Here is a 27,342-nt window from a genome sequence, read left to right as displayed (position 1 = left end):
ATCCAATGCAAAAGAGTGTGCTCTAGTTTGGTCTCCTAAGGAGGCGTTGTCCCCTCCTTCTTCTTATCTTTCTGTGGTGTTTGGTGGTGGCTTGCATAAGATGTGCGCTACCGCCATCTACAGCACTAAGGGAAACAAGGGTCTCTAGAGGGCTGTTCACCTGATGTTCACATGGATCCAGGAAAAGTATGTCCTTGATGTAGTGTATCTTACTCTACTAGGTGATGCTTTGCTTACACCATAAATTGACTTTTGCCTTTGTAACGGAGGCTAACTAGCACAGAGTTGGCGTGGAATGTTGGTAAACCTCCCTCCGATAGCTTCATACAGTCTCGTGCCGTTGGGCCGAGGGACTAGTCTCTTGGCCCAGCGGTACCGTACTGTGTCTCCCATTGCCGGACCGTTGTAGTTGATGAGGATGCAGGTTCGATACCCGAGGGGGGTGAACAGGTGCAAGATGACCTCCGTCACAGTGGTGCCGCTGACCCGGGATGGGAGTGAGGTTTAAGGGGGAGAGTGTAACGGAGGCTAACTAGCACAGAGTTGGCGTGGAACGTTGGTAAACCTCCCTCCGATAGCTTCATACAGTCTCGTGCCGTTGGGCCAGGGACTAGTCTCTTGGCCCAGCGGTACCGTACTGTGTCTCCCATTGCCAGATCGTTGTAGTTGACGAGGATGCAGGTTCGATCCCCGAGGGGGGTGAACAGGTGCAAGATGACCTCCGTCACACCTTCACATTTTACACCTAGTCTGGACAATGCCTGACGATGCTGTTGTTCTGTCTACACAGATCCAGTTTAGGAAGCTGGAGCTGCTGACGAGCGCGTCTGTGGAGCTGAACCCAGCCAGCCTCATCTTCCTCCAGGAGGCACGGCCCAGTCGCCACGTGAGTCACATGATACACAACGCACAAATGGGCGCCACTAGTCATTGTTGCCAGATTGGACTGTTTCCCACCAAATTGGGCTGCTTAGGATGACTGTCTGTGGGCGAAAATGGGTAAAAAAGGTCATTTTGGCAAGGTTTTCTGCAACTTTTTGGCCATAGGAATCAATAGTTCAAATTGGGTGTGATTTAGTGCTTCCAGGCGGGTTTTTGGCATTTCTTGGGCTGGAAATTAGCAGTCTCATCTGGCAACCCTGCCACTAGTAGAGCTTGGTCCCCATGAAAGATGCTGATTTAGCAGGACAATTCATGCAACACCTAAGCCTGGCTCAAACTACACGATTATCAGCCTGATTCTCGGCTGAAAACCCCCGTTATGACAATCACTTGAACGTTACCCCCCAGGACCATCGCAAGCGATTGTCAGGAAAGATTTCCTCGTCGTGGCCAACGTTCTAAGATAGAATTTTGGCTGATCAAAGAGTCGCCAATTGCAAATCGCAGAAATCAAACCGTGTTTGATATTTGCGACTGGAAATAGAAAGTCGGGCATTGTCTCGGTGGTTGCGAACAGGGAAATATTGACAGTTGCAATTCTCTTCTAGTGTGCGGTGCACCCCAACGCCAAAATCGAACACACAATCGCTAGTCGTGTAGTTTGAGCCTGGCTTTAGCCTTCAAAGGCCCCAGTGCCCAGGCTAGTGCACAGTGCCTCAGTCAGATTTAAATATTAATTCTGGCTGTTTTGGTCTAAATAAGTCATATTGGATTACTAAAATGTCATTAAACGCTTCATTGTCTTCACTGCCAAAGGCTAAATACCCATCCTGCTGTAACCACCACTTCTCAATGTGATGCATGCAGACCATTGATGCAGACAGACAGGTTGAATACAGGGTACTCACCGAAGCTCCTGACCACACATAGTTCATACTTTTGAAAAATGTTCCTAAGATGGAGTGTACTGGTTGTCTTTGACTCAGTTTATGTTGGTGAGTTGTGAGGATAGGATATAGGCCTAGTTGATGGTCTGCATCTGGTATAATGTAAATATCAGTGCACATACTGCCCTCTGCTGCTAGAATATTAGCATTGCATTTAAGGTTTTGAAGACAGTGGTACCAGAGAGACTTGAAAAGAGAGAGGTGCCAATGGCCCATTGTTTCCGGTGTCCTGTCGATATGAGCGACCCGTCGAGATGTGATTCTTTTCGCTACTGAGCAGGCGCACGCATGCGCACACCCTCGCGGCGGTTTTCGCGGGTGATTGCCCATCGAATTGTGAGACCGCAGTTTACGATAGGATCCCCTGAGACAGTCAACTTTAGTGACTCAATCTGTATGAAATAGTGTGGATCATCCAGCAGATCATACACCTGTGTAGTGACTCAGACTTAACTTGGTTCTCCAACCCAGCAGCGCTTTTTGTAGCCTACCCGTAATTATATCAGGCATAGGCCTACTACATATTCTCAATTTGGAAAATCTGCGAAATAGCGTGGCCTCGCTCGGACATTTGCTACTTTGTTGCCTAACCGTAATCGCTCACACACGCAGCCTCGAACATTGTAACATCGATCAGAAAATAGGCCTACTATTTATGTTGAGAGGCGTTCTCATTGCAAAATGGAAAAAAAATCGCCACCTCTGAGCTGTCAAAAAAATGTTCCCTCCACCCTTTTCACTCAAGAATTTGAATCGACTGCATTGTAAAATGCCTGAACATGATCATAAGAAATGCACTGGTGGGGATGTTTAGAAAATGATTCCGGTCATTAAAAGAGGTGTTGCCCATAAATTGACAGACATCTGCCAAAACAAAGCCTCTATCTGCTATCTGCATCTGCTATCTGGGAATCTCTGATCGCGCTTGTTTATCCCCATAGCACATCATTTCATATGGCGTTGCCTTGCGAGCCCACGTCGCATTGAAACAAAACTAACAGCAAATGGCTGCATTAAACAACCCGTAACCAGGCCCTGATCCCAAACACTTTCTCCAGTATTTGCGCAAACTCAACTCACTCTTTCATATGGCACGTTTCTTAACTTGCTCAAACGAGAGGCTCACGGTTTTTTAGTGGCAGCAGCCGCGCGTTCTTATTAAACTCCGCACGAACGATTGCACACCCCTGTCCGTGAAATAAACAAAGTAGGCTAATGGTTATTAAAACAGTCCTACTTGGACCGATTGAAACGCCTTCCGCGTAAAATCAAGGTCGCTCATTTAGATGAGGCATCGCAAATCGATAGAACACCACTATCGAATAGGGCGACCGGTCGCTCATCTCGACGAGGCAACACATCTCGACAGAACACCGGGTTCTAGTTTTGCGTAGGGGGACCTAAGGACCGTTGCATTGAAATGGATGAAACATTAGGATTGTATATGTAACGGAGGCTAACTAGCAGAGTTGGCGTGGAACGTTGGTAAACCTCCCTCCCAAAGCCTCATACAGTGTTGATGCCGTTGGGTTGGGGGACTGGTCCTTTAGTCCAGCTGTATCGTACTGTGCCTCCCAGTGCCGGACAGTTGTACTTGACAAGGTCGCACGTTCGCATCCCTGAGGGGGACTAACAGGTGCAAGATGACCTCCGTCACATATACAAGAAATCGGTCGTTGTAACTTTCTGGGGTTGTTAAAGGTCTAGGCATACTTGAACCTATGGTCAAGGGGTTCACGTTTCAACGCAGTGATTGTTTGTCATGATCAAATGGTATCGACTGGGTAAAATAAGATGTGCATTTCACATTTTAGTCCCTAATCTGAGCTATCACTTCTCCATTATGGTCCCCCACAGATTATCCTGGAGATTAGGAAAGAAGAGGACTACAAGATCTCCATCTGGATTATAATCGGGAGCACGTTGGGAGGTCTGCTCTTGCTGGCCCTGCTGGTTCTGGCTCTTTGGAAGGTGGGTTGCAACTTGCCTGTCACAGTGTCTTCTCTCACAGTGTCCAAATACATCCCTCATGTGTTCAGATCTGTTTAGCATTGTGCTCAGCCTTTTGCTCAGCAGTCTGAAGAATGTCACTGCTTAATTTCAAGGATGCATGCTTGGAACATCTTCACAATACAACTTTCATGAAGCTGAAGGTCTAGATTTTGCTAACCAAAAATTCAATAGCATTTCAGAGGTGAAAATGTGAATGTTCTGTTTAAAAATATGGCATTTTTATTTTGTTTTTTTCACCTGAAGTGGGAACAGTGCTGGAAATCCTTCATGGAGATGCATGGGCAAATAGCAATGCTTTGTGACGTCCTGCTCGACGACCTTTCATTCTGGTTCTGTCTTTCTTTTCCTAGTTGGGATTCTTCCGCCGACGAAAGCGTGATAAAGAGGAAGAAAATCAGCTGGCCAACGAGACCATGCCAGAGGATCGGTAACCTTGGCGTCCGCTCAGCTTCACCATGCCTCAGGTTCACAGAGGAGACACTATGGGGATGGGTGGGATGGGGTGGGTGTGGCCTAAACCACACAGTAGCCAAACAGAACCTGACTCATCCTACCTCAACTCCACCCACACAGACTCCTCCCTTTTGTTACGCCTTGACCTTGGATGCCCTTGATAACCACGGGAGAACCCACTAACTACACCTGTATCTATGCAGCTCCCCTAAGCTTAACTCTACACCCATGCAGTTGCCCAAAAGCTAACGCTTACATTAAGCTGTAATGTGTCCTGTGTAGCTGGTATGAAACCTAAAGTGCAACGATGTAGCTGCATGAATGCTGATAACTGGGCCTGCGTAGATTTAGAAAAGCTAAGAATCTCTTCCTACACTATGTCACTGCTCCAAAATTGACCCACACACTGAGGTCACGATTCATGATGGCTTTTGGGTCACTGCTTGCCTAAGACCATCTCTTGTCAATGATAAGCATGGTCGGGCAGAGACATATGCCTTTTTCACAGATAGCAAAAAAGATCTGAAGTGACCTCAAGCATCTTTCCATCTCTGCGATCCATGGGCCAGGGCTGTGTTGACAGATCAGTGGTGTGTGTGTTTGGGTGGTTTGGGCACAGGAGGACACACTGATAGGGGGTAGCTGGGAGTGGTGAATTGAACACAAAACCTTGTGCATTTCCTACAAGAAGCATTACATCAGGCTACATTTAACAGATGGTTTTATCCAAACAGACGGACACAACAGGGATCCGACACTCAAATGCAGGACTACCAAAAGACATTATGCATGCAGCACACTTGTCAGTTCCAATGCACTCCACATCCTGAAGCAAGATGTTTGTCAATCAAAGACTTCAGAGCAAAGAGCATAGTGCTCCAGTGCAGAACACTCTAGAATCCAATTGCTTTCAACTGTAGGACATTCCAACTCCTGATGTTACATTGTATTATAATAGTCTCATCATGTTTTATTCATGTCAAGCAGTGAGATTTGAATCCTCCCAAATCAGTGTATAATTTAATGCCATCTACCATGCCATAGGAAGCCTCTATGATGTAACCTTGCTTTTTATATAAAACAGCAAAAACACATTGCCGAACCAAATTAAGAAATCTTGACTTTGGATCTAGATTATTGCCTTTAGTTGGCTTTACACGCTGTGGTGGTCATGGAAGTAACGTGGATGTATTATCATTTTCTAAATATATATGTCAATGCACTTTTTTTTACTACACATTACAATAGACTTGAAGTTTGTAAATAACACAAAGTGCCTAATTGTAAAGCACTGGTAGTACATTATAAGGCATTACAATGAACCTGTAAATATATGTATGTATGGTTGCTTTTCAAATCTACAGTAATATGAACTTGTGCTTCGGGACATTATGATACATGAGCACATTGGTCACCGAGAATATTATAGTGTGTGTGTGTGTGTGTGTGTGTGTGTGTGTGTGTGTGTGTGTGTGTGTGTGTGTGTGTGTGTGTGTGTGTGTGTGTGTGTGTGTGTGTGTGTGCCCGCCTTCCCATAGATTTGCATATGTTTGTGTGTATGTGCCAATGGGCCTGTGAATGGGTGCACAGGCAAAAACCTTCAGTGTTTTTCTTTTTTTTAAACACAGCCAGGCATAGCATAAAGAAGAGTAGTGAAAACACTCAAGCATAGTGTTTCCATTTCCAAAAAACACATTTAGTCAGCTACCTTATTGCCCATTGACAACTACATATTTTGCCAGCAACCATGTACTGTAGCTAGAAAACACATGACATAGGGTTATCATCACTGCGGAATCCACACATCTAGCCTAGAGCACTTGTCCATGCTTGTTGTGAATGGAGAAATTTTGATGATTTTGACAGAAGCCTTTAATGGATCCTGTCTCCATATGAAGGCTGTACTGGATGTGAAATGACTGTCTTGGTTATGTGTCACTCACACCCAATGAAATGAAGGATGTTTGCAATTAAGTAAATAAAGGATTATTCTGCCTTTTTCGATGGGCTTTTGTTTCTGTAGCTATCTGTCTATGAGTTGTGCAATGGGGGAGGCGGAGGGTAACACTGGTTTACCCCATACACACTGAATAGGAGTCACAAGTAGTGCAAGACATAATACAATGCTGTCACTGTGATGTCCTTGGTAATGCAGTACAATAGCCACTGTGTAACTACGGGGATTTGCAATTCTGTTGAGTGTCATCATACGGAAGAGCTCTCTACAGTTGAGAAGCGTAGATGCTTCACAACCTGCCATTAATGACAATTTCAGTGTTTGCAAGATTTGCCCATGATAGCTGAACTTTAGGATGCGTGATATACATCAAAAAGCATAATTATTAAAATAAATAGTTTTATTATAACAATTGAATTGAATAAATTGAAGTGTATATTAACCCCTAACCTTGTATTTTCCTCGGCATGTTGGTATGACCACCCCTTATATTTTTTTGCTCATTTACATGTACTGGGTCTGTACCACATGTTAATATATTAAATAGAACTACCAATGTACGTGATGGCCGTAAGTCAGTGCTCAATCATACTAGGCTTCTTAACCTGCCATCCATCTTCCCCTCCAACTGCTTTCCGCTTCTTCACCTCAACTTGACCCTCACAGATTACAATGGTGCCACTGTGAGGCTTCACCTAACAATTCCTATGACCCCAAAGCTTTATGAGGATGGCATGCTGTATTGCAGGACTCTCCAGAAATGCCATGAAGGTTGGCTTGCACGCAAATTAACTCTCTAACGCATATTTGTCTGAAATTCGGCCTGCATCTCAAGACGACTAGATTTTCGTGCTGATCTGAACTGGCTGTAAATGTCTGTACTCTACAAGTGCTCATTAAATTTAAAAATCACTGTGTTGCAACAGAAACCAAGAAAGAGCGAGATGATGTGTTGTTGTACAAAGGAGTACCAGTTAAGAGTGAGACAATGTGTTGTTGTACAAACTAAAGGAGAAGTACCAGTTAACACTATGTTGGAGGCATACCTATTGCATCACTTCAATGTATCTAACGCAGTGAAACGTCAGACCTTCTAAGAGAAAGATAGGACACCATCAATGATTTATTCTTGTTTTTATTGATAAAAAAACAAAACATTTGTAGTGTGACAATACATTTCTGCAGCACCAGATTAAAATCGCCACTGGGCCTCAATGTCAAAAAGTACAGAAACAAGTCATCAATCTCCTCGTGACAAAACCTGACCAGCCTGACAACTGGTGAGAGAGTTTGGCAATGTCAGGATCATGTACTGTGTATAAACAAAACAAAAAATAATAATATGTCCTTTGGTGGTCAAACCATAGAATTAAAAACTATTATTTGCATCATTTCATTTAAGGTCAGTATAAGTTACAAGGTCCCATGAAAAAGATCAGGCAAACCAAAGCAAACACAAGAGATAAAAACAAAAATCGCTGTACGAGCAAACCCAGGAGTTAGCAATAAATAGCCACATTAGCAAACCCAAGAGTTAGCAATAGACTCGTTCGTGTCGAAGCAGTGCTGCTTTTGCTAAGCAGCGAGCATGCGCACTTTACCAGCTTGATGCATTGTGGTAAGAAAATTCTAACCAGAATGCATCAAACTGGCAAAGTGCACATGCCCACCTCCTAGCAAAAGCAGCACTGCTTCGTCAGGAACGAGTCTAATAAATAGCCATGTAAGGCCGGCCCCTACAGGCGAGACGGTAAAAGAGTGACAGCTGCTTCCGTCCAATCGGGTAACTGTTTAAAAAAAGATCTTGGCCAATCATGTCTCATCAGACTCGTCCGAACCAATCATGTGTCTCCCCCTGCCCAATGATGCCTCTGTAATCTCCTGGTTTTAACATTCAGACTGTACAATCAATCAATCAATCAATCTCTAGGCCTGTCAAAGCGCCATGGCAGAGAAGGGATAAGAAACTCTTGACATATGCAATGCAGACCACAGGTTTCCACACGCCACACACACACACACACACACACACTAGTCCACATAAAGACCTCTAGTGCTGTTGGCGGTGCCTCAGAGGCCACACACACACACACATACACACACACACCCACAAAGTTTAAAGAGAGATCAGCACCGACACCCGAGTCGAAGGCTTACCTCCCACTGACTCCTAAATACTCACATGCTCAATCCCCGCCCCCCTTACAGACACACGCACCCGCACGCACGTACACACACACACACATTCACACAGCAAAACACCCCATGGCAAAATTTGATTTCCTGTTAAATCTATAATTTAATAAACTTTTGTTTTTAAATAAAAATCTTCCGAAGTCTTCTAAATATAAGAAAAGACAATCATTGTGACACCTGTCCCGAAAAGCATCCAGCTAGCTGTCTGTGGCGTCTTGTGCTGTGCTGTGCTGTGCTGTGCTGGGCAACCATCAGCTGTACCAGAGGAGACATTCCCACAGCAGGTCCAGTTCTCCACATGGGAAACACACGCATGCACGCAGCAGGGGCCTATACTACAAAGCTGGTTCAGGACAAGTTAAGGTTAAGTTTAGACGTACATCATCTAATAGAGGAGCATGGAATCCTCATTTTCTTAAGACTTTACCTCTTTACTTAACCCTAACTTATCCTGAACTAGCTTTGTAGTATAGTCCCCTGTTCTCCAGATGAGATGGAGCAACAACATAAACACAACCATCACGCATGTACACAACACACACACACACACACACACACACACACACACACACACACACACACACACACACACACACACACACACACACACACACACACACACACACCAAAAAGGAGCTCCACAGCCAGTGTGGGGTCAGAGTCAGCAGTATGACCTCTGCAACTGGAGGAAACGGAAGAGATGGAGGAGGGAGGGAGGGAGTCGTCAGTCTCAGTGGAACTCCACAAACTCCTCCAGGGTGCGCGGTATCTGGTTGCGGTAGGTGATCTGGTGCTGGCGGACGGCGCGCGCGGCCAGGCACTTGAGGCTCATCTTCATGTGCGACTTGAGCAGGATCTCCGACACGCCGGTGGTGCTCTTGTCCAGCGGCGTCTTCTTCTGCTTGTTGGTCATGTCGGTGTGCGCGCCGGCCTCCGTCAGGCTGATGATGATGGCGTGCAGCGTCAGGAAGTCACTGATGGGCCGGTTGTACTGCACGATAATGTGCAGCGGGCTGTTGCCCTCGTTGTCCACCGCGTTCACCTGCGCGCCGCAGTCAAGCAGCAGCTGCGTCACCTGGGCGTTCGGGAAGCTGCAGACGTCGTTGGTGTGGAAGTCGTCCACCGGCGTGCTGGCGCTGGGCACATCGACAAAAAACATCAGGATAAAACGAATTTTAATTTAGCGCATTATCCTTACATTAATTAGGGGGGGGGGGTTGAGAGTGAGAGAGAGAGAGAGAGAGAGAGAGAGAGAGAGAAAGAAAGAAAGAAAGACAGACAAAAAGAAAGAGAGAGAAAGAAAGAAAGAAAGACAGAGAAAGAAAGAAAGAAAGAAAGAAAGAAAGAAAGAAAGAAAGAAAGAGAGGGGGGGGGTCGGCATACAAGTCAAACTAGTTCCTCCTGTCCATTCCCATTGCTTGTGGCCTCATGATGCAAGGCTTGACGTCACTGATGATCAAGTTCTCTGACATCACTGATGAAAAAAGTTTTATTCATGAATTCCCAAAAGCAAAAACTGAAGACCATTTCCTCATTTGCAATCAGGTTGTCCATGGGGGCGGAGCGACACAGAGGCAAAAGGCTACAGTCAAAGGAAAAGGACGGGAGGTACTAGTGTGCTTGACTCGAACCCACAGAGAGAGGGGGAGAGAGAGAAAGCGAGCAAGAGAGCGTCTGACTGACCTGATGGCCAGGTGCAGCAGCGTGGAGCCCTCGCGTGAGCGCGGGTCCAGCTGCAGCAGCCGGTAGATGTGCTTGTTGATGCGGCCGCGTTCGTCGGCACTGCACTGCGTCTGCGTCGAGATGCACAGCAGGTAGAGGAAGGTGAAGATGTTGAGCTCGTAGGTGTCGACGGCCACGGGGACCTCGGGCTCCGTCGACGTCTCCACGCGCGACTTGCTGCGCTGAATCTCCAGCACGCTGCAGCTCAACACCTGCCAAGTAGTAATAGAGATTGCCAACGTGAGGTCATTGCCCCAACAAAAGTCACTTTTAGGTCTGTTTTTTTTCTTGTTTAAATGACGAAGATTGGCGGACCAAGGCCACTCTCTAACAAGCGCTAGAATTTGATTTACCAAAGATTGGGGCAAAAGGCGTTTCCGACCCATTTGTCACCCGTCTTGGCAATCTCTATGCTTACACTTCACTTTCCTGTCCCCGTTAAGGTGCACTGTGGAACATATTCAGCAGTTTCTTTCTAGAATTCATACTGCCAAATATGGTCAGGTATGTAGAATGTAGGTCCATAATATTACATGTTGATGCATGCAGTTACACTAGAAGAAAGACAAAAAAAAGTGTTATCCTATTACTACATTTAAAATGCAATGCATTTAAAATACACAGCATTATGATATCACATATTCATCAATCATTATCACTGGCAGACTTTGTTTAGGCCCATGTGCTGTGCGTAACGAATGTATGTTGTTACGAAGGGAGGGGTCAGGGAAAGGTCAGTACATTTAGATAAGACACGACATGACCACGACTCATCTCATTCTGCCCCAGGTGAGGGGAAAAACATTGGTTTGGTCTGAGACCGCCCAGATAATAACAGTTGGATGAGAACAATGGAGTTCGATGGTCACGCCTGAGGTCAAAGGCCGTGGACTAGTTCTAAACCTGTGAAGAATTTATTGCTGGAGGAAGACAACTAGACCTACCCTATTCGCCTGAATGAACTATTGAAACACGCTGCTTGCAGTGACTGACAAAGAGCTATGGCTTGTACTGGCTTCGTGTGGGTAAGCTAGTGCTAACTGCCTTTCCGTGAGGCCACACTACATGCAAACAACAGTAGCATCTCACATACACACCGTGAATTTATTACACCACACATAGCTTCAAGGACCAGTTCAGTCAATTTCAATATGCTGTTGTATTGCTTAGTACCGTTGACTTGCCAGTACCCGGTGATGCCACATTTTTCGGCTAAGCCCTTTTCGAGATATGAGCTATTCTAATGGGGGCAGCGTTTGTTTACGATTTTAAAATGTTTTTAACATAGGCCTACTCCAAATATTTTATCGAAAGGTACCGCTGTTTGCTAGTTGTCTGCTGATGTTGTATAAGTGTTCGGATGATTTTGGGAATAAATGCAAATGTTTTTTTGAAATTTAAACAAAGCGCTGCCCCCATTACAACGACCATGATCTCGGAAAAGGCTGAAGAAGGAAAAAAAACCTCAGGTACTGACAAGTCCAGGGTAGTGTGAGCATTATAACGGCATGTTGAAATTGACTGAACTGGTCCTTTAAGGCTTCATTACGCAGGTAGGGCGATAATAGGGCGAGCCGCTTAATAAGGTGCATGTATGTTTATCATGCGGTGTACGGCAGACATGCATTTGTGTGTGTGTGTTTGTGTTGTGGGTCAGGCATAGTAAAGGGGCGTAAAATTCCCGGAAATTTTCTAGAAAGAGTCAATGGAAATTTAAGCGGAATTCACCTTCCAAAACAATATTGTGCCCTATCTCTGTACTTGACCACATTATAACAGGGGATTATGCTGCCAATGGATATTATACCTTTATATTAAATATAAAAAGTTATTCATTGTTTTAGAACTGGTGATTTGAGGCGTCACCAAATCACCGGAAGAAAAAATAACGACTACAAATTCCAGTAGAACGTTGCTGGGTGATTTGATTTGACGCGTCATCAAATCACCTCGGTATGACAGGCGGCATGGAACAGAACAGCAGCCAGGCAGATAGGCTAACACATTTCGAGGACGGAGATAGTTACGTTGTCGAGATAATCTTTTAAGTATAGGTTACTGCACAGTAAAAGTTTTGTCCGCATTGTTAATAGCGCTCAGTGTCATTACAAATCATCTGTGATATCGGAGCGCACCAGTCCACGATGTCTACGCCTGCCAGGTGTAGCCTATAGGCCTACATGCAAGTTGTCAGTTTAATGACACGTAGGCATAGCCTACATGTTTTTTTTTTACTATTGTTATTGGTTTTTTTAAGTTGAATGTTCATCTTTTAAAAAAAGGCTTGCTGAATTGTTTGAGGTCCGGTCCGGACCACGGTGCAGGCTGCAGCGGACACGGACACTTCGAGTCCTAATGGGCTAAACAATAGGCGGGGCAAAGACGTCTTTGTCATTCAGTGTTATGGACACCTTCCGCCGACTGTGTTCTGCAAAAAAAAAAACAAGATTTTTAAATTGTTTCAAGTGAATGGATGACAGCCGAGGCTTTCATGAATTCCCTGTAACAATAAATGAATAAAAAGAGTCATGTTTTTTACAGTTACAGTCAGCAGAAGGCATCCGTTACACTGAATGACAATGCCATTTTGCACGTCTTAGACCCAGGCGCACCCCAGTGAAGTTGTCTTTAATTGAATCAGGCTTTATTTTAAGATTATTTAAAGTTATTTGATGGTTTGCTGAAGGAGGCTGCGACCATTTCTATCCTCAAACGAAGCGTGACCCATGCGTCATCCTCCTTGCACTGCAGGCACTGCTGTGCTCCTCTGCAAACGCGTAAAATGACAAATAAATGCGTGCGCCGGCTATCATTAGGCTATTGGACTTTGACTTGGTTGCATTTAAAAAAGCACGAGCAAGAACACGGCACACCAAGGCAGGCTACTGAAATCTGCTGTCAAGTCATTCTCCTGCGCACTCCCAAGACAGTCAGGGCCACCTTTTTTTCATCAATGATAAACACACTTCCTCTCGAGGGGCAGGGGAGACGCGAACAGACAAAACAATTTAAACACTTGACCAAAGTAAGCGACGATATCCTACATCTTCAAAATGCGGTAGGCCGCAAACTGGCAAGATGGAGAGGAGACGGTGGGGTGTCCTTCCTGATGCGCTATTTATGCAGGTTTGTACGCCACAGTTTCACGCAAGTAACTTCTAAAAACAGAAAGCATAACCTGTGAAGAGCTGAATGCCCAGAAATGCGTGCGCACGGTGCAACCGAGTGGCGATTTTCCTTCATGTTGAACTTGCATTAGAGTCAATGACTGGATGAAGACCATTTTTAAAAGCCAGCTTGCACATTTTATTTATGATTAATCAACTTCCTCAGGCTTGTAGGCCTAGCCTATTGGTAGGCTACATACAACAGAGGTCCGGATGAAACAGCTTTTGGTCAAACAAGAGAGAGAGAGGGCGAGAAAGCGAGCGCTCTTTGATAAAGTTGGTTGAACGGAGACAGCAAGTCCGCCTTGCCTTAGGGTTTGAGGGGATTAAATAGGCTGGATAAAACATGAGCAGAGATAGATAGGCTAGGCTACTTCCTTTCTCTAATGAGCATAACATATTTAATAGGCTACATTTAAGGTTAGGCTACCTTCTCATTTTCCGTTTCAGCACTAATCTGAGGACAGCGACAGTTGCGACACGAGCAGCACTTCTCAACAGTTTGTTTTTCCATTCGCTTTTTATTCGCTGTTAGTAGCCAGTTAGCGCATGAGACCCAATGAGGAAAATGCACGATTTATATGTTTTTGTTTTTCAACAGTCTATATTTTCAACATCAATCTGTCTCTGTCTGTCAGTGAGCACTGAGCAGCCAGAACGTAAGATTCCTTCGAATTCGGTGACGTGTTAACCTGACGACAACGGCTTAGTTACCCGCAGTGCATTCTGGTTAACTAAGTACGTTAAAATAGCCTTGACAATCGCGGTTCAGCACATAATTGTATTTAATTAAACCAAATAATGCAAATTACTTGATTTGATTACTTGATTACTTGATTAAAATGCAAAATTAGGATAAATTATCTGTAATAACAGCACACAATGACCAGAGGTGAATTCCACTTTAGGACAGGAATTATGTGTGCGCACATAGCAAGTGTGTCTCCTCCTCACCGGCTCCTTGAGGTGTGTGTGTGTGTGTGTGTGTGTGTGTGTGTGTGTGTGTGTGTGTGTGTGTGTGTGTGCGTGTGTATCCTCCACACCGCTCCTGGTGTTGTGTGTGTGTGTCTCTCCTCCTCACCTGCTCCTTGAGGTGTGTGTGTGTGTGTGTGTGTGTCTCCTCCTCACCTGCTCCATGTGTCCGGCAGCCACCTGCTCCTTGAGGTGCACCATCTGGGAGAACACCTGTGCGAAGCGCAGCAGGTCCTTGTGCGTGCTGCGGTTGCTGCGCTGGCGCAGGTGCAGCGCGTGCAGCCACAGCTTGATGCAGCGGTCAAACTCCATGTTGTCGGCGTAGACGGCGCCGCGGTAGATGATGGGGTGCGACACGTCAATGTTCTCCGAGCCCAGCACGCGCTCCCGCACCTTCAGGCCCTCCATGTGCAGCGCGTCGTGGTCGTGCCGGATGGCCTCCAGCTCCTGCAAAGTCTGGCACTCGCCGCGCCCGCCGTAGGCTGGCACCACGGGCGCGGCGGGCTTGGGCATGGGCCGGCGCGGGTCCCTGCTGCGCTCCATCATGGCCAGGTAGAGATAGTGGTAGGTCTTGTCGATGTCGTAGTGCTCGCGGTCGTTGGCGAAGGAGGCGCCGAGCAGCTCCAGGGCCTCCACGCGGCTCTCTGCGTCGCAGTCCGTGTGCTGCAGGAGCAGCTCCACCACGGCCGCCTTGCAGCTCTCGGCGGCCACCTTCAGGGGCGTCATGCCGTGCCCGTTGAGCGCCATGCTGGCGTGCCGGCGCACCAGCGCCTGCACGATGTCCAGGTGGCCCGCCTCGGCCGCAAAGTGCAGCGCCGTTGCCCCGCAGTGCGCCTTCAAAATGAAAGTCACCATGTCAAAGTCAGCTTTATGGACAATATGGCCCACATGTGCTATTCAAAGCATTTCAATACAAACACATCTTATACTCAGCTCATTCTACATACATCTACAGCCCAGTAGTTAGAGAGTTGGTCTTTCAATCTAGGGGTTGCCGGTTGGTATCCCCCCCCCGACCTCTCTCTACATCTCCACCCATGGCTGAAGTGCCCTTGAGCAAGGCACCTAACCCCACATTGCTCCAGGGACTGTAACCAATACCCTAAAATAATAATAGTTTTAAGTCGCTTTGAATAAGTGAAAGTGTCAGCTAAGTGCAATGTAATAATGTAATCTATTAAGTCCTCTCTAAGCAACCCTCCCTGTTCGCTGATGGACAAGGTTGGGATGCTTCTTATGAAGTCACATCCCAACTAAATCAGGCCCAGACGCAACATGTGGGGAGATAATTGGTTGAAAGCTTGAAGGACTAAGGCCAGGATGCTCCCGATTCATAGCCGCTGCGAGCGGCAAATATGCCTCTGCGAATCAGTGTCAGGGGTTAGTGGAAGTGTCTGAATGGAAGACCAGGCCAGAGAATCGTATATGAGAGTGAGATAAAGCAGGCGGGTTCTTTTCCGGTATCCACTTAACGTCGGGTGAACGCCCCTTTAGGAGACCTTCGATTAGGAGACCTTCGGAGTCTTGAGGTAGAGAATAAATGGAGTCCCCTTAGCGCTGTAGATGGCGGTAGCGCACGTCTTGTGCAAACACCACGAAAAGAGAAGAAGAAGGAGGGACAACGCCCATCAGCGAGGCCCTTTAGGCGGGCGTGAGTGTGTGTGTGTGTGTGTGTGTGTGTGTGTGTGTGAGAGAGAGTGTGAGTGAGTGAGTGAACAACACATGTTACCTTAGCGTTGGGGTCGGCCCCGTGCTCCAGTAGGAAGCCGACTACATCGGCGTGGCCCTTGTACGCGGCAATCATGAGGCAGGTGTTGTCGTACTTGTTGGCGATGCTGATGTCAGCCTTGTGTTCAACCAGATAGCGCACAATGTCCAGGCGGCCGTCAAAGCAGGCGGCACGCAGCGGGGTGGAGTTGGTGACCGTGGTGTGGTTGACGTTGGCACTGTGAGACACCAGCAGCTGGACCACCTCGAAGTGGCCCGCACCAGCCGCACACCACAGGGCAGTGGCGCCATCGATCACGTACCTGGGACACACAGAGACAATTAGTGGGGCTGCAACCTGCAAGTGTAAAGAGGACCAGAGGAAATGAGACTTTGATATCAGTTGCTAGTTCATGCAATTGAGGGGGGGGGATAGTTGTTCAGAACCTATTTAAACGGATCTACGGATCTACTTTAGTGGTACCTAGTAGAGAGCAGGATCATACTTACCCATCAAATCTTACAGTGCCCGTCTGTTCGGTGTCCACTCGATAGTGATCCAGCAGGAAACGCACCACTTTCTCGTGTCCATTCCGGGCAGCGATGATGAGCGGGGTGGAGCGCTGACCCGCCAGGTGGGTGACATAGTTGAGCAGGTAGCGCGTTTCCGATTCCGAGTGGTTGAGCAGCAGTGCGGCTAGTGTCAAGACTCTGCCCTCGCTAGCCGCTTTGTAAACATACCCGGCCAACGACTCCATTCAGGACGGTGACACCTCCTGCGTTTCCACAAATATCGCCCACGGCTTGCACCGCAAAGCAGCTCGCCTCCCATTAAAATGTACAATCAGGATCTTTGACGGAGGTGAAATCACTGCTCCACAGAGTTCCTGCTGAGGCTCGGTAACATCCTCGCGGCTTACAAATGGCTTAACCGAAACTAATACTGCACGAAGTGCTAGTTCAAGTTAGCTCGTCCAGTCTGTTTGGCTAAACACCAAGCAATGATGTTAGCGGGTCAACTTGTGCGAAACTACTTTCAGAGAATAAAGGTGTCCAACATAGACAGCAGCTAATAACGATATTCTCACCAAATAATCAAGTTTCACAAACAATGACTTGTTTACTCACCCTATACCTGGCAAGTTATTGTTGCCACCAGCCCATGAAACTAGCTAGCAGATGTGAAGTCTGCTACTAGCAAGCTAGCGATACCACTGCAGCTGAATTCCAACGGTCCACATAAGTGAAATGTTTGCTTTTAAAATCACCATGCTGATGTACAAGTACAGCTTCAGGTGTGCTAGGACAACGTGTCTACCAACTTTGAGTAAAAGGACATCACTAGAGAATGACTTCGGATGGAGACACTTGCAGCTACCTTTAACCTCTGCCACCTAGATAGTGAAGTAAGTGAAAACAAAACAAGAAATTCCGGAAGTGTGAGTTTTGTCTTCCGTTCCACATTCTCGTTCCATTCAGTAGCAGGAGAGCAGAGAGACTTCTAAGAAATTATTTTGACTGATGTGTCGTCTTTTGAGCATTTCGTGGTAAACTGGCTGTCAGAATGATGCATCATGTTAAAACAGTCTCTCCGCCTTTAATTGTAGGGAAGGCAGTAGCAGCGCATTAGCCAGCCCACATGTAGCCTATCCTATCAGTCATCTATTCTGGTTAGGCCAGCCAGAGCCGCCAGTAACGTGTGCTGATGATTGTATGGGAAAGAAATTTTGTTTTGACACACAGGTAAACTGTTTTTGGAGCGACATGCATGTGATGAGGGTCCGTGTAGTTATGCTGAATCATCCAGATTATTTTGACAGAAGGACTAAATGAAGGCAAATGAGCCAAAGCAATTGAGAAGGATCTAGGGCAGGCTATGCCATTTTTATGGTATAGTATAGGCAATGGGTGAAAAAATCGCTCACAAGGTGATACAAGCATGAAAATTGGCACAGGTGTTCATTAGGACATGCTTATCAATATCAGGGGTGGAGGCACTCAAAATTCCATGTTGCATAGCAACGGTTGCTAGGCAAAGCATTTCCCTTAGCAACCAGCATCAATTATGCAGTTTCTAATTGATTTTGTGGTATTAAGGCATATGTACCCTGAGCCATTGTCTTAAAATCACTGTAGCAATGCTGAGAAAGGCTCCATATTACAAATATGCACCTTTTTCCTTACGGTAGCAACCAGCATCAATGAAAACAGGTTCCGAGCAATTATGTGGTATTGTGATGTTTGAATATTGACCGTGTGTCCTAAAATCACTACATGAATCCTTCAAGAGGTTATACATTAGCAATGTGTGACAATGGCCCCTTTGATGTCATTTTGTTTCCATTTAAGTCAATTATGTGAAAAATACAATTTACACTTCAATTTACTTTTTGAAGACATAATGTCTCAATATGGTTTATATGTCTCAGTACACATCAGGCCTGTCTTTATCTTTATACATGAGCCTAGTAAAGCCATCTGACAATTCAGAGGTAAAAAACTGAACATTTTGGTAAGACAAAAAGCATACATGAATACAGTTAGGACAGTGCTGTGTTGTAAATTGTGACCTAGCAAAGCCTTTTATTAATCACTATATACATATAGTGAGTTGGGTGCTACAATATTAAGATATAGGTCTAAACTGATTTACAAAAAGTTGGGACACTTGGTATTTTGTAAATTAAAACAAAATATTCTTACAATTCATACAAACATTCGATCCATACGAAAGATGGAGAGCTGTGCAAAGAGAGGAAAGCTGAAAGGAAAGCAATCCAAGTTGGTTCCTCTACATCAGGACAGTTTTGACCATGGGGTGGCCAGGTTGGGGCCCATTGAAATTCTGCTACTTGGAAATATAACAAGTTCATATTCTGGTTCTGGGCATCCTGTGTGGTGTCGCATTGAGAGCAATGGTATTAGAATAGAATAGAATAGAACAGAACAGAACAGAACAGAAAGTCTTTATTGTCATTATACAAAGTATACTGAGATTTGAGCTTCCCTACGAGGTACACAGTCCTTTATACTGTAGATGAATACATTCCAGTAAGTGTAAGTTCACTTTAGTGACAGCTTTGGGGAAGAATATTCATTTCAAACTAGGCTAGTCTATGTGGTGCTGAGCGGTCAGTGTGGTGTACCATTGATATTACTGTAATTATAGCATAAGCATATAGCATAAGCATATCTCATCATGCATGCAAACTTACTCACAATACATTCAGACTATTAGCTCTGGAACTCAGACTGTGAACACTATGGAAACCAATTTTAGTCTTTTGCCATAGCTGATGTTTGTGAATCTGGCAAAATGGTGCAGGGATTAAAGTTTTCCGTCGCTACGACGGAATTCCGTCAACTGGATTTTCGTTTGGACGGATTTCCGTCCGTATAATTTATGTCAATTTGTGGTAGTCAGACTACATTTATTAACATTTATGGTTAACACCTCTAGGGGGAGCTACCTACCTATACTACTGCAAGTGCCTATGGGAACATATATAAGTTAGTGCAGAGAAGAAGAAGGTATTCACTAGTCGAGATCAAGCCACGGGCTAGAGACATGTTAGGTTGTTGTCTGTAATGTGTGAGTGAAACATTAAACGGCACGAAGCCAAAAGAGACAACCTTTCCAGTGTGATGATTGCTACAGCCACCGTAGGATATCACACAATTGGCGACGAGGATTTCAAGGATTGAAACTCCCAGATGAGTGAAGGTGCGAGCTCCGAGGAAAACCGCGGTTCCAACTCACGAGAGGAAAGCGTTTCCCCACCACGCCGAGTTCCACCACCCCCACCGCCGCGGCAAGAAGGGCAAGTTGGGCAAGTAGGACAAGGGCAAGTGCAAGTAAAGATGGCAGCCGTAATCGGATCGGTAACCCCTTTTGATAATGCAAATCAGTCTTGGGAAGAATACAATGAAATGTTGGACTTTTTCTTCGAAGATAATGATATTAAAGAGCCAGAGAAACGGAAGGCTGTACTTTTAAGTAGCGTTGGTGCAACTACTTATAGCTTGCTGAGGAATTTAGTCAGTCCAGATTTGCCGAAAGCAAAAACGTATGACGAGCTAACTGCTGAGCTCAAGAAGCACTACAACCCCACACCGAGTGAAATTGTGCAAAGATTTAAATTTAATTCACGCATACGGAAGAGCAGTGAGTCAATAGCTGAGTATGTGGCTGAATTGAGGAAAATAGCACTGCATTGTGACTACAAAGATTCATTGTCTGAAATGTTACGAGACAGATTAGTGTGCGGAGTGAATGATGACCGTATGCAACGGAGACTTTTGTCTGAAACGAAACTAACTTTTGAAAAGGCTTTGGAAGTATGCCAGGCTATTGAAACAGCGTCGAAAGATGTGAGAGAGATGCAAGGAAAGCTAGCTGAGGACTCAGCACTGCATGCACGTGTGCCTAAAACTCACGTAGGTGTCCACGCAGTATCTGACAAAATGCAACGCAAATTCTCCAGTTGTTATCGCTGCAAAGGCCAGCACAATGCCGCAGAGTGCAAGTTTGCCACTGAACTGTGTCATAATTGTGGCAAGAGGTGGCATATAAAGAAGGCTTGTAGATCGAAGGCGGGCAATTCACATGTGCAAAAGGCAACGTTCAAGGGACAAAAAGGCGAAAGCAAGGGCCCAGGAAAGGAACAGCGAGCGAATCAACTTAGAGGGGAGGGAGAAAGTGATACAGAGGACACAAGTTTTCACACAATTTACAACATGTCAGAAGAGCTGACCAAGGTAGCGCCTATCAAACGCATCATGAATGTGAATGGAATGAAAGTAACATTTGAAGTTGATACAGGCTGTGGAGTAACCATACTAAGCAAACAGCAATACACACAACTGTGGAAGAAAACAGACACCACAGAATTAAAGCCCTGCTCGCTAAAATTGAAAACATACACAGGAGAAAAATTAGGAGTACTGGGAATAGCACAAGTGAAAGTGCAGCATGAAAACAAAGAAAAGAACTTACCTGTAGTAGTAGTGGGAGGAGAAGGACCAAATCTACTAGGGCGAAGTTGGCTACAAGAACTGGCCATGATGAACGAGATCGTGAACAAGGTTGAATTACAGCCCAAATTGCAGCTCGAGGGGATCCTCGAACGACACGCTGAGGTGTTCAAAGAAGGGTTAGGACAGCTCAAAGGTGTCACAGCAAAGATTAATGTGGACAGGGAGGCTCAACCACGATTCTGTAAACCCCGACCTGTACCCTATGCAGTCAAGCCACTGGTCGAAAGTGAGCTACAGAGGCTCCTGGATGACAAGATAATCGAGCCAGTGCAGGTTGCAGAGTGGGCCGCGCCCATAGTCCCAGTGCGAAAGCCGGATGGCTCCATTCGAATATGTGGAGATTATAAACTCACTGTCAATAGAGCATCACGGGTGGATCAGTATCCAATTCCCAAAGTGGAGGACCTCTTCGCACAGCTGAACGGGGGGCAACACTTCACGAAACTTGACATGAGTCATGCATACCAACAGATTGTCTTAAATGAAGAATCGCGAAAGTATGTAACCATCAATACACACAAAGGCTTGTATACCTACACACGCTTACCATTTGGAGTAGCTTCCAGTCCTGCTATATTCCAGAGAACCATTGAGGGCATCTTAGGGGGCATTCCAAATGTTGCCATTTATTTGGATGACATACTTTGCACAGGTCCAAATGAACAGGAACACCTGAGAACGGTGCAGGAAGTACTTCAGAGGTTGGAGAAAAGCGGCCTGAGGTTGAAAAGAAGCAAGTGTGAGTTCATGGGAAAAGAGGTGACATTCCTAGGCCACAAGATCAACGCCAGTGGTCTACACCCTCTGACAGAGAAAGTGGAAGCCATTGCGGAGGCGCCCGAGCCACAAAATGTTAGTGAGTTAAAAGCTTACCTTGGCTTGTTGAACTACTACCATAGGTTCCTCCCAAAGCTCTCCACGCTGCTAGCGCCGCTACATACCCTGCTCAGGAAAGAAGAGAAATGGTCATGGGGGGCCGAGCAGCAGAAAGCATTTGAAGAGTCCAAATTGCTACTTCAGTCCTGTAGTGTGTTAGTACACTATGACTCAAACAAGCCTCTCATCTTAGCGTGTGACGCTTCACCCTACGGTGTGGGAGCCGTACTCTCTCATCGTATGGCAGATGGCTCAGAGAGACCCATAGGGTTCGTCTCAAGAACTCTCAGTGCAGCTGAGAAGAACTACTCCCAGTTAGACAAGGAAGGCCTTGGGGTCGTTTTCGGAGTGAAAAAGTTCCATAAATATCTCTATGGGAGACAGTTCGCAATAGTGACTGATCATAAGCCACTAATCTCACTATTCAGTGAAATGAGAGCCATACCCCAGATGACATCTCCGAGGATTCAGAGATGGGCAGTCACATTAGCAGCGTATGAGTACACCATCATCTACAAGGCGGGCCGAGAACATACCAACGCGGACGCGTTCAGTAGGCTACCCTTGGATAGAAGGAGAGAAAGCACGCCTGAGGAGGAGGAGAGAGTGCTGTTGTTTGAGGACATCGGCGTGCCACTGGTGAACGCACAGCAAATAAAGAAGTGGACGGACAAAGACCCTGTACTGGCAAGAGTGCGCGAATACATCTTGCGAGGCTGGCCAAAGGTGAACAGTCCTGAGTTCATTCCCTACGTCCGACGCCAGGATGAGCTCAGTACCCAAGAAGGATGTATCCTGTGGGGAGGACGCGTTGTCATTCCACCACCTGGACACAAATCCTTACTCAAGCAACTACACCAAGCACACCCTGGTATGACCCGAATGAAAGGGTTGGCAAGAAGTTACCTGTGGTGGCCAAACATCGATGCAGAGATGGAGGCGCTTGTGAAAAATTGTCTGATCTGCCAGGAGAACCGTAACAATCCTCCAGTAGCCCCATTACACCCTTGGGAAGTTCCGGATGGACCATGGAGGAGAATCCACATCGACTATGCGGGTCCATGGATGGGAAGAATGTTCCTGATCATAGTGGATGCGTACTCAAAGTGGATCGACGCATATTCTGTGAGTAACTCAACATCTACTGTTACCATAGAATGCCTGAGAAAGAGCTTTAGTCAACAAGGCTTACCAGAGATCATAGTTTCTGATAACGGTACCTGTTTTACGAGTGAACAGTTTCAAGAGTTTGCTGAGAAGAATGGCATACGTCACATCACGACTGCGCCATACCACCCTTCTTCTAACGGCTTAGCCGAGAGGGCCGTGCAGACGTTCAAGTCACTCATGAAGAAAATGACAGGAGACTCTATTGAAACTAGAATGTCCAGAGCTCTGTTCAGCTATCGCATAACACCCCAATCTACAACTGGCAAGTCACCAGCCGAGCTGTTGTGTGGTAGGAAGCTGAGGTCAACTCTTGACTTAATTCATCCAGACTTTACAAAAAGAGTTCATGACAAACAAGAAAAACAAAAGAGTTATCATGACATGCATGCTCGAGTGAGAATACTTGGAGAGGGAGACTTGGTCTACACTCGCAACTTTGGATCAGGACCAGCCTGGGTACCAGGAGAAATAACAGAGAAAACAGGCCCTGTGTCATTCCAAGTTACCTTAGGTAATGGACAAGTTGTGAGGCGACACATCGATCAAGTGCGTGGCAGAAGCTGCACCCCACCAGCGACGACACCGGAGGTGTTGCCTGACACCTCGCCTGAGGACGACGTCGTTGAACCACCACTTCAGGTAGCACCTGAGGTAGCGGTCTCCACCGATTCTACTGACCGCAGCACTGCAGCAGAAGCGACTGTGGAGCAGCCTGAGTCTTCACCTGCAGTTGACTCGCCAGCTGTGAGAAGATCTCAGCGTACCAGAAAAGCTCCAGAGTACTTAAAAGACTTTACTCATAGTTAGAAGTGAGTTCCCCAGCAAAAGGACAAGAATGCGTCCTGGAACATCACAGGGAGGAGGCAGTCTACCCGAATCCCTAGTTAGAGTGTTTTGTGTTGTATGTGTTTTAAAAAGAAAAAAATATATATATGTATGACACATGTGTTTAAGAAGTTATAGTGAGTAACTGATAGTTAAGGGTTAACTAAGGGTTCCAGGATGTTAAGTGAAAATGTCTAGTGTAAATTGCTATTGAGAGTAATTAAAATAGTTTTAATCTAGAGGGGAGGGATGTGGTAGTCAGACTACATTTATTAACATTTATGGTTAACACCTCTAGGGGGAGCTACCTACCTATACTACTGCAAGTGCCTATGGGAACGTATATAAGTTAGTGCAGAGAAGAAGAAGGTATTCACTAGTCGAGATCAAGCCACGGGCTAGAGACATGTTAGGTTGTTGTCTGTAATGTGTGAGTGAAACATTAAACGGCACGAAGCCAAAAGAGACAACCTTTCCAGTGTGATGATTGCTACAGCCACCGTAGGATATCACACAATTAATTTACAATTTTTACTTTCCAACTGAACTCAAATCGAGAGCACTCCTGGTCATGAGAAGGGGACGAGAGGTGTGTTTGGTGTACGGATTTAGTTATACACTCCACCATTGGCGGTATGATACAACATTCACTCATCAGTAGCCTAGTTTTGGGTCATCCCTGTTCTTCCGTGTTCCAAAAAAAGTACACGAGCGGTCAACAATTATGTGGCAGCGCAGCGCGAGAGATTAAAAAATAAATAGCCAAAATTGTTGCTGATGGCAGAAAAGAAAAAATTGTAATACAATGTATAAAGTGCAGTGACGTTTCCATATCATTGCACCTGCCGTGGCAGATATTTTTTTTTAAAAATGAATAGTTTACTTCGACTGCGTATGATGTCCTTTTCATGAAGGGTTTGCCTTTTAAGCATTGTGACTCTTACTAGCATTATTCATTGCCCCAATGGGACGACTATGGCAGCTAACTAGGATAGCCTACCATGCGTTTCATCCTCAAAGTTTAGCGCGTTTGACTGGCTGCGTGTAGGCCTAGAGCTAGTTGTCTTTTTGACAACGGATAATTCACAGTCTCATCTGTACTCATAGCATATTAACTTTGTTGTTGCCGATATATATATTCAAGAAATAAGTTAAAAATGGGTTGCATTTGGGTCACGGATAGGCTATCCCTGGCAGAGCCAATATTTTATGCCACGTCTTGTTCTGGGAAGCAGTGTTGGACTCATGGTCGATAAATGCCGTTTCGACGTTTTCACTTTCAAGGCTTGTTACTGTGTGACGCTATTTCTGCTAACTGGAATAGTGTGCAGCAGCAACAGTTGTGTGTGCGCTTGTTTTTGAGTGTGCCCATCTTCTCGGACTATGCGTTTCGTTTGAGTTCAGTAATTTGCGCACTGCGCACAGGACTGATGGGTGGGTGATTTGCCTTGATTCGAGTGGAAAGCTGCGCGACAAGCTTGGGAAAGTGTGTTACTTTTGTAAACGATAGACGTATGTCTGTGACTGTCGTGTCTGCTGCGTCTTGTCAGCTTGTAGAACACGTGCGCATAGGAAGAATCGGGGATGTTTTTTAAATCAATGGTAAGCGTGTGCTTGGCACCGCACATCGAGAAGCAAAAAAGTAGCCAGTAGTTTTCAAAACGGTAGAACACAGAGGTAGACATACCGCACCGTTTGTAAACGTCAACAAGTTATTTGTAACAGGATGAATACTGAAAAAGGCCGAAGGGTGAAGAACATACAAATAATTAAAGCTAGTTTTCTCCCTCTGATTGCTATGATCAGGGCTTTTTAAATGTCAGAAATACAACTGCAAGCAATGCGCACCAGTGCTTTCACCAGAACAGTGTTTGTCCATTATAATGTGAAAGACAAAATATAGCCTACTACTACAACAAAAAAACCCATAATGGGATCACTCACTGTATCAACACATTGCAATTCCAAGTCAATAATTCTGTGAGATCAGCTACCATTTTGAAGCAGCATTCATTGTGAATCCATTCTGCATGATGTTGTGAACAATTCATAAACAATGGGTAGAAATAAGATGAAATAACCAAAACATGCCCCAAATTTCAGTTCAATCTTTGCAGTCTGATATAGTATCCATTATCCCTCCATTCTCGGCCAGTTCTAGTCAATCTGGTGAGCGGCCTAGGCCTGCCCGCCCTCTTTCCTTTTTTTTGTATTTAGAAATTGGCATCTGTAAACATAGCATTGTAGGCCTACATCTGATTGAGCATATCTGATCTAGTAGGTACCTACAGGTACACTCATACTGAGTCTATATAGGCCTACTGAGTGCATAATGAATATTCATTGTTCATGTGAAGTGTAAAGATTTATGTTGGTTGAAGTTCTGATTTTGTGGCACTTTTTGGTATTACTGGCGCCCTCAAGACATAGGCATATTATGCTCTAGGCCAGTGTTTCCCAACCAGGGGTACGTGTACCACTAGGGGTACGCGAGCACACCTCAGGGGGTACGCAGAAAAATATAATAATAGCAAATATATTGAGTGTAGTCACATTGGGATAGAGGAACAGAGCATGTGTGAGGGTGAGGGGGTACTCATCATGTGACAAAATGGCTTAGGGGGTACGCAGGACAAAAAAGGTTGGGAAACACTGCTCTAGGCGACTGCCCCGTCTGCCTATGCCGCTGGCTCTGGCACCGCATGTATGTTTCGTCATAAAGGCAGAGCCTGGCTACATTGGTTTTCGTAGGGTTACGGAGTGATACTCGATCGGGTGCCTAACCGGTAAAAAAGTTCAGTCAGATTACTTTTTTTTGCTTTAATCCCTGATGGTGAGGGGTTTGGGAAGAATGTGTGTGGTCTTTAAACACCTTCATCTATGACTGGGTTACTCTTGAACAATGCTCAAGGAACATTTCACTCCTCATCAGGATTGTACAGGTAGCTGTTAATACCTGCTGGGCATTGCTGCCTGTCGCACCTCCTTCGGTGCCCATGGGTCAGCGAGAGAAAATAAGACTTGTGACACAAGCATCTTTATTGTATCAATTACTAGACAAACATAGGGAATACACATTCATAATGCATAAATATCATCTTCAGGTCTTGAGGTAGGGTATAGTGAGGATTAATATATTTCTCTACAGTTGTTAATGTCACACCTGAGATGGTCAAGGTGTGACATCTGTGATTCTATCTCAAGAAGGCTTCTCTAAACAGTTGCGATCCAATGTCTCCCACTCACTGCAAGGCTATCCTGCCACAGCATATCAAGAGGGCAGTTGGCTATTGCTATGCAGGCATGTAGTGTTGTATCAGCAGTTGTCCTCTCTGGCTGAGTGGGGATGGACTGGCTCAGCATGGTGGAAGGTTCTTTGGTCAAATTTGCCTAAAACCAGTGCAAATTGTCCAGAGTT

The 27,342-nt window shown here is 45.5% G+C and overlaps 3 protein-coding genes across 3 annotated transcripts in view; 2 read left to right on the top strand and 1 right to left on the bottom strand.

Annotated features, from left to right (window-relative positions):
- The window catches only part of LOC134447137 (integrin alpha-11-like), a 69,164-nt gene extending 62,861 nt beyond the window's left edge, over positions 1-6,303 (top strand). The window contains exons 28-30 of the mRNA XM_063196443.1: positions 791-886; positions 3,687-3,800; positions 4,193-6,303. Of these exons, the coding sequence (XP_063052513.1) occupies positions 791-886; positions 3,687-3,800; positions 4,193-4,273 (291 nt within the window). The 3' untranslated portion in view covers positions 4,274-6,303. The remainder of the gene's footprint in view (positions 1-790; positions 887-3,686; positions 3,801-4,192) is intronic.
- Positions 6,304-7,371: 1,068 nt separating this feature from the next.
- fem1b (fem-1 homolog b) lies at positions 7,372-17,434 on the bottom strand. The gene is made up of 5 exons (XM_063196442.1): positions 16,527-17,434; positions 16,039-16,339; positions 14,466-15,143; positions 10,132-10,382; positions 7,372-9,584 (listed from the first exon to the last, which is right to left on the bottom strand). The coding sequence occupies exons 1-5, from the start codon at positions 16,772-16,774 to the stop codon at positions 9,179-9,181; spliced, it is 1,884 nt and encodes a 627-aa protein (XP_063052512.1). The 5' UTR covers positions 16,775-17,434; the 3' UTR covers positions 7,372-9,178.
- A 3,245-nt stretch (positions 17,435-20,679) lies between these two features.
- Positions 20,680-23,960, top strand: LOC134446625 (uncharacterized protein K02A2.6-like). Its single transcript, XM_063195932.1, has one exon. The coding sequence runs from the start codon at positions 20,754-20,756 to the stop codon at positions 23,904-23,906; it is 3,153 nt and encodes a 1,050-aa protein (XP_063052002.1). The 5' UTR covers positions 20,680-20,753; the 3' UTR covers positions 23,907-23,960.
- The last annotated feature ends 3,382 nt before the right edge of the window (positions 23,961-27,342 follow it).

The sequence above is a fragment of the Engraulis encrasicolus genome, chromosome 4 (genome assembly GCF_034702125.1).
Source record: "Engraulis encrasicolus isolate BLACKSEA-1 chromosome 4, IST_EnEncr_1.0, whole genome shotgun sequence".
Taxonomy (NCBI): domain Eukaryota; kingdom Metazoa; phylum Chordata; class Actinopteri; order Clupeiformes; family Engraulidae; genus Engraulis; species Engraulis encrasicolus.
The sequence above is the reverse complement of the archived record's forward strand: the minus strand, read 5'-3'. Positions and strand labels throughout refer to the sequence as shown.

Excerpts from the sequence above, each read along its gene's own strand:
- fem1b (XM_063196442.1), bottom strand. The coding sequence starts at position 16,774 with ATGGAGTCGTTGGCCGGGTATGTTTACAAAGCGGCTAGCGAGGGCAGA. Across the intron at positions 16,340-16,526 it reads GGCACTGTAAGATTTGATGG|GTACGTGATCGATGGCGCCA; the intron begins GTAAGTATGATC and ends TGTGTGTCCCAG. Across the intron at positions 15,144-16,038 it reads GGGCCGACCCCAACGCTAAG|GCGCACTGCGGGGCAACGGC; the intron begins GTAACATGTGTT and ends TTCATTTTGAAG.
- LOC134446625 (XM_063195932.1), top strand. The coding sequence starts at position 20,754 with ATGTCAGAAGAGCTGACCAAGGTAGCGCCTATCAAACGCATCATGAAT.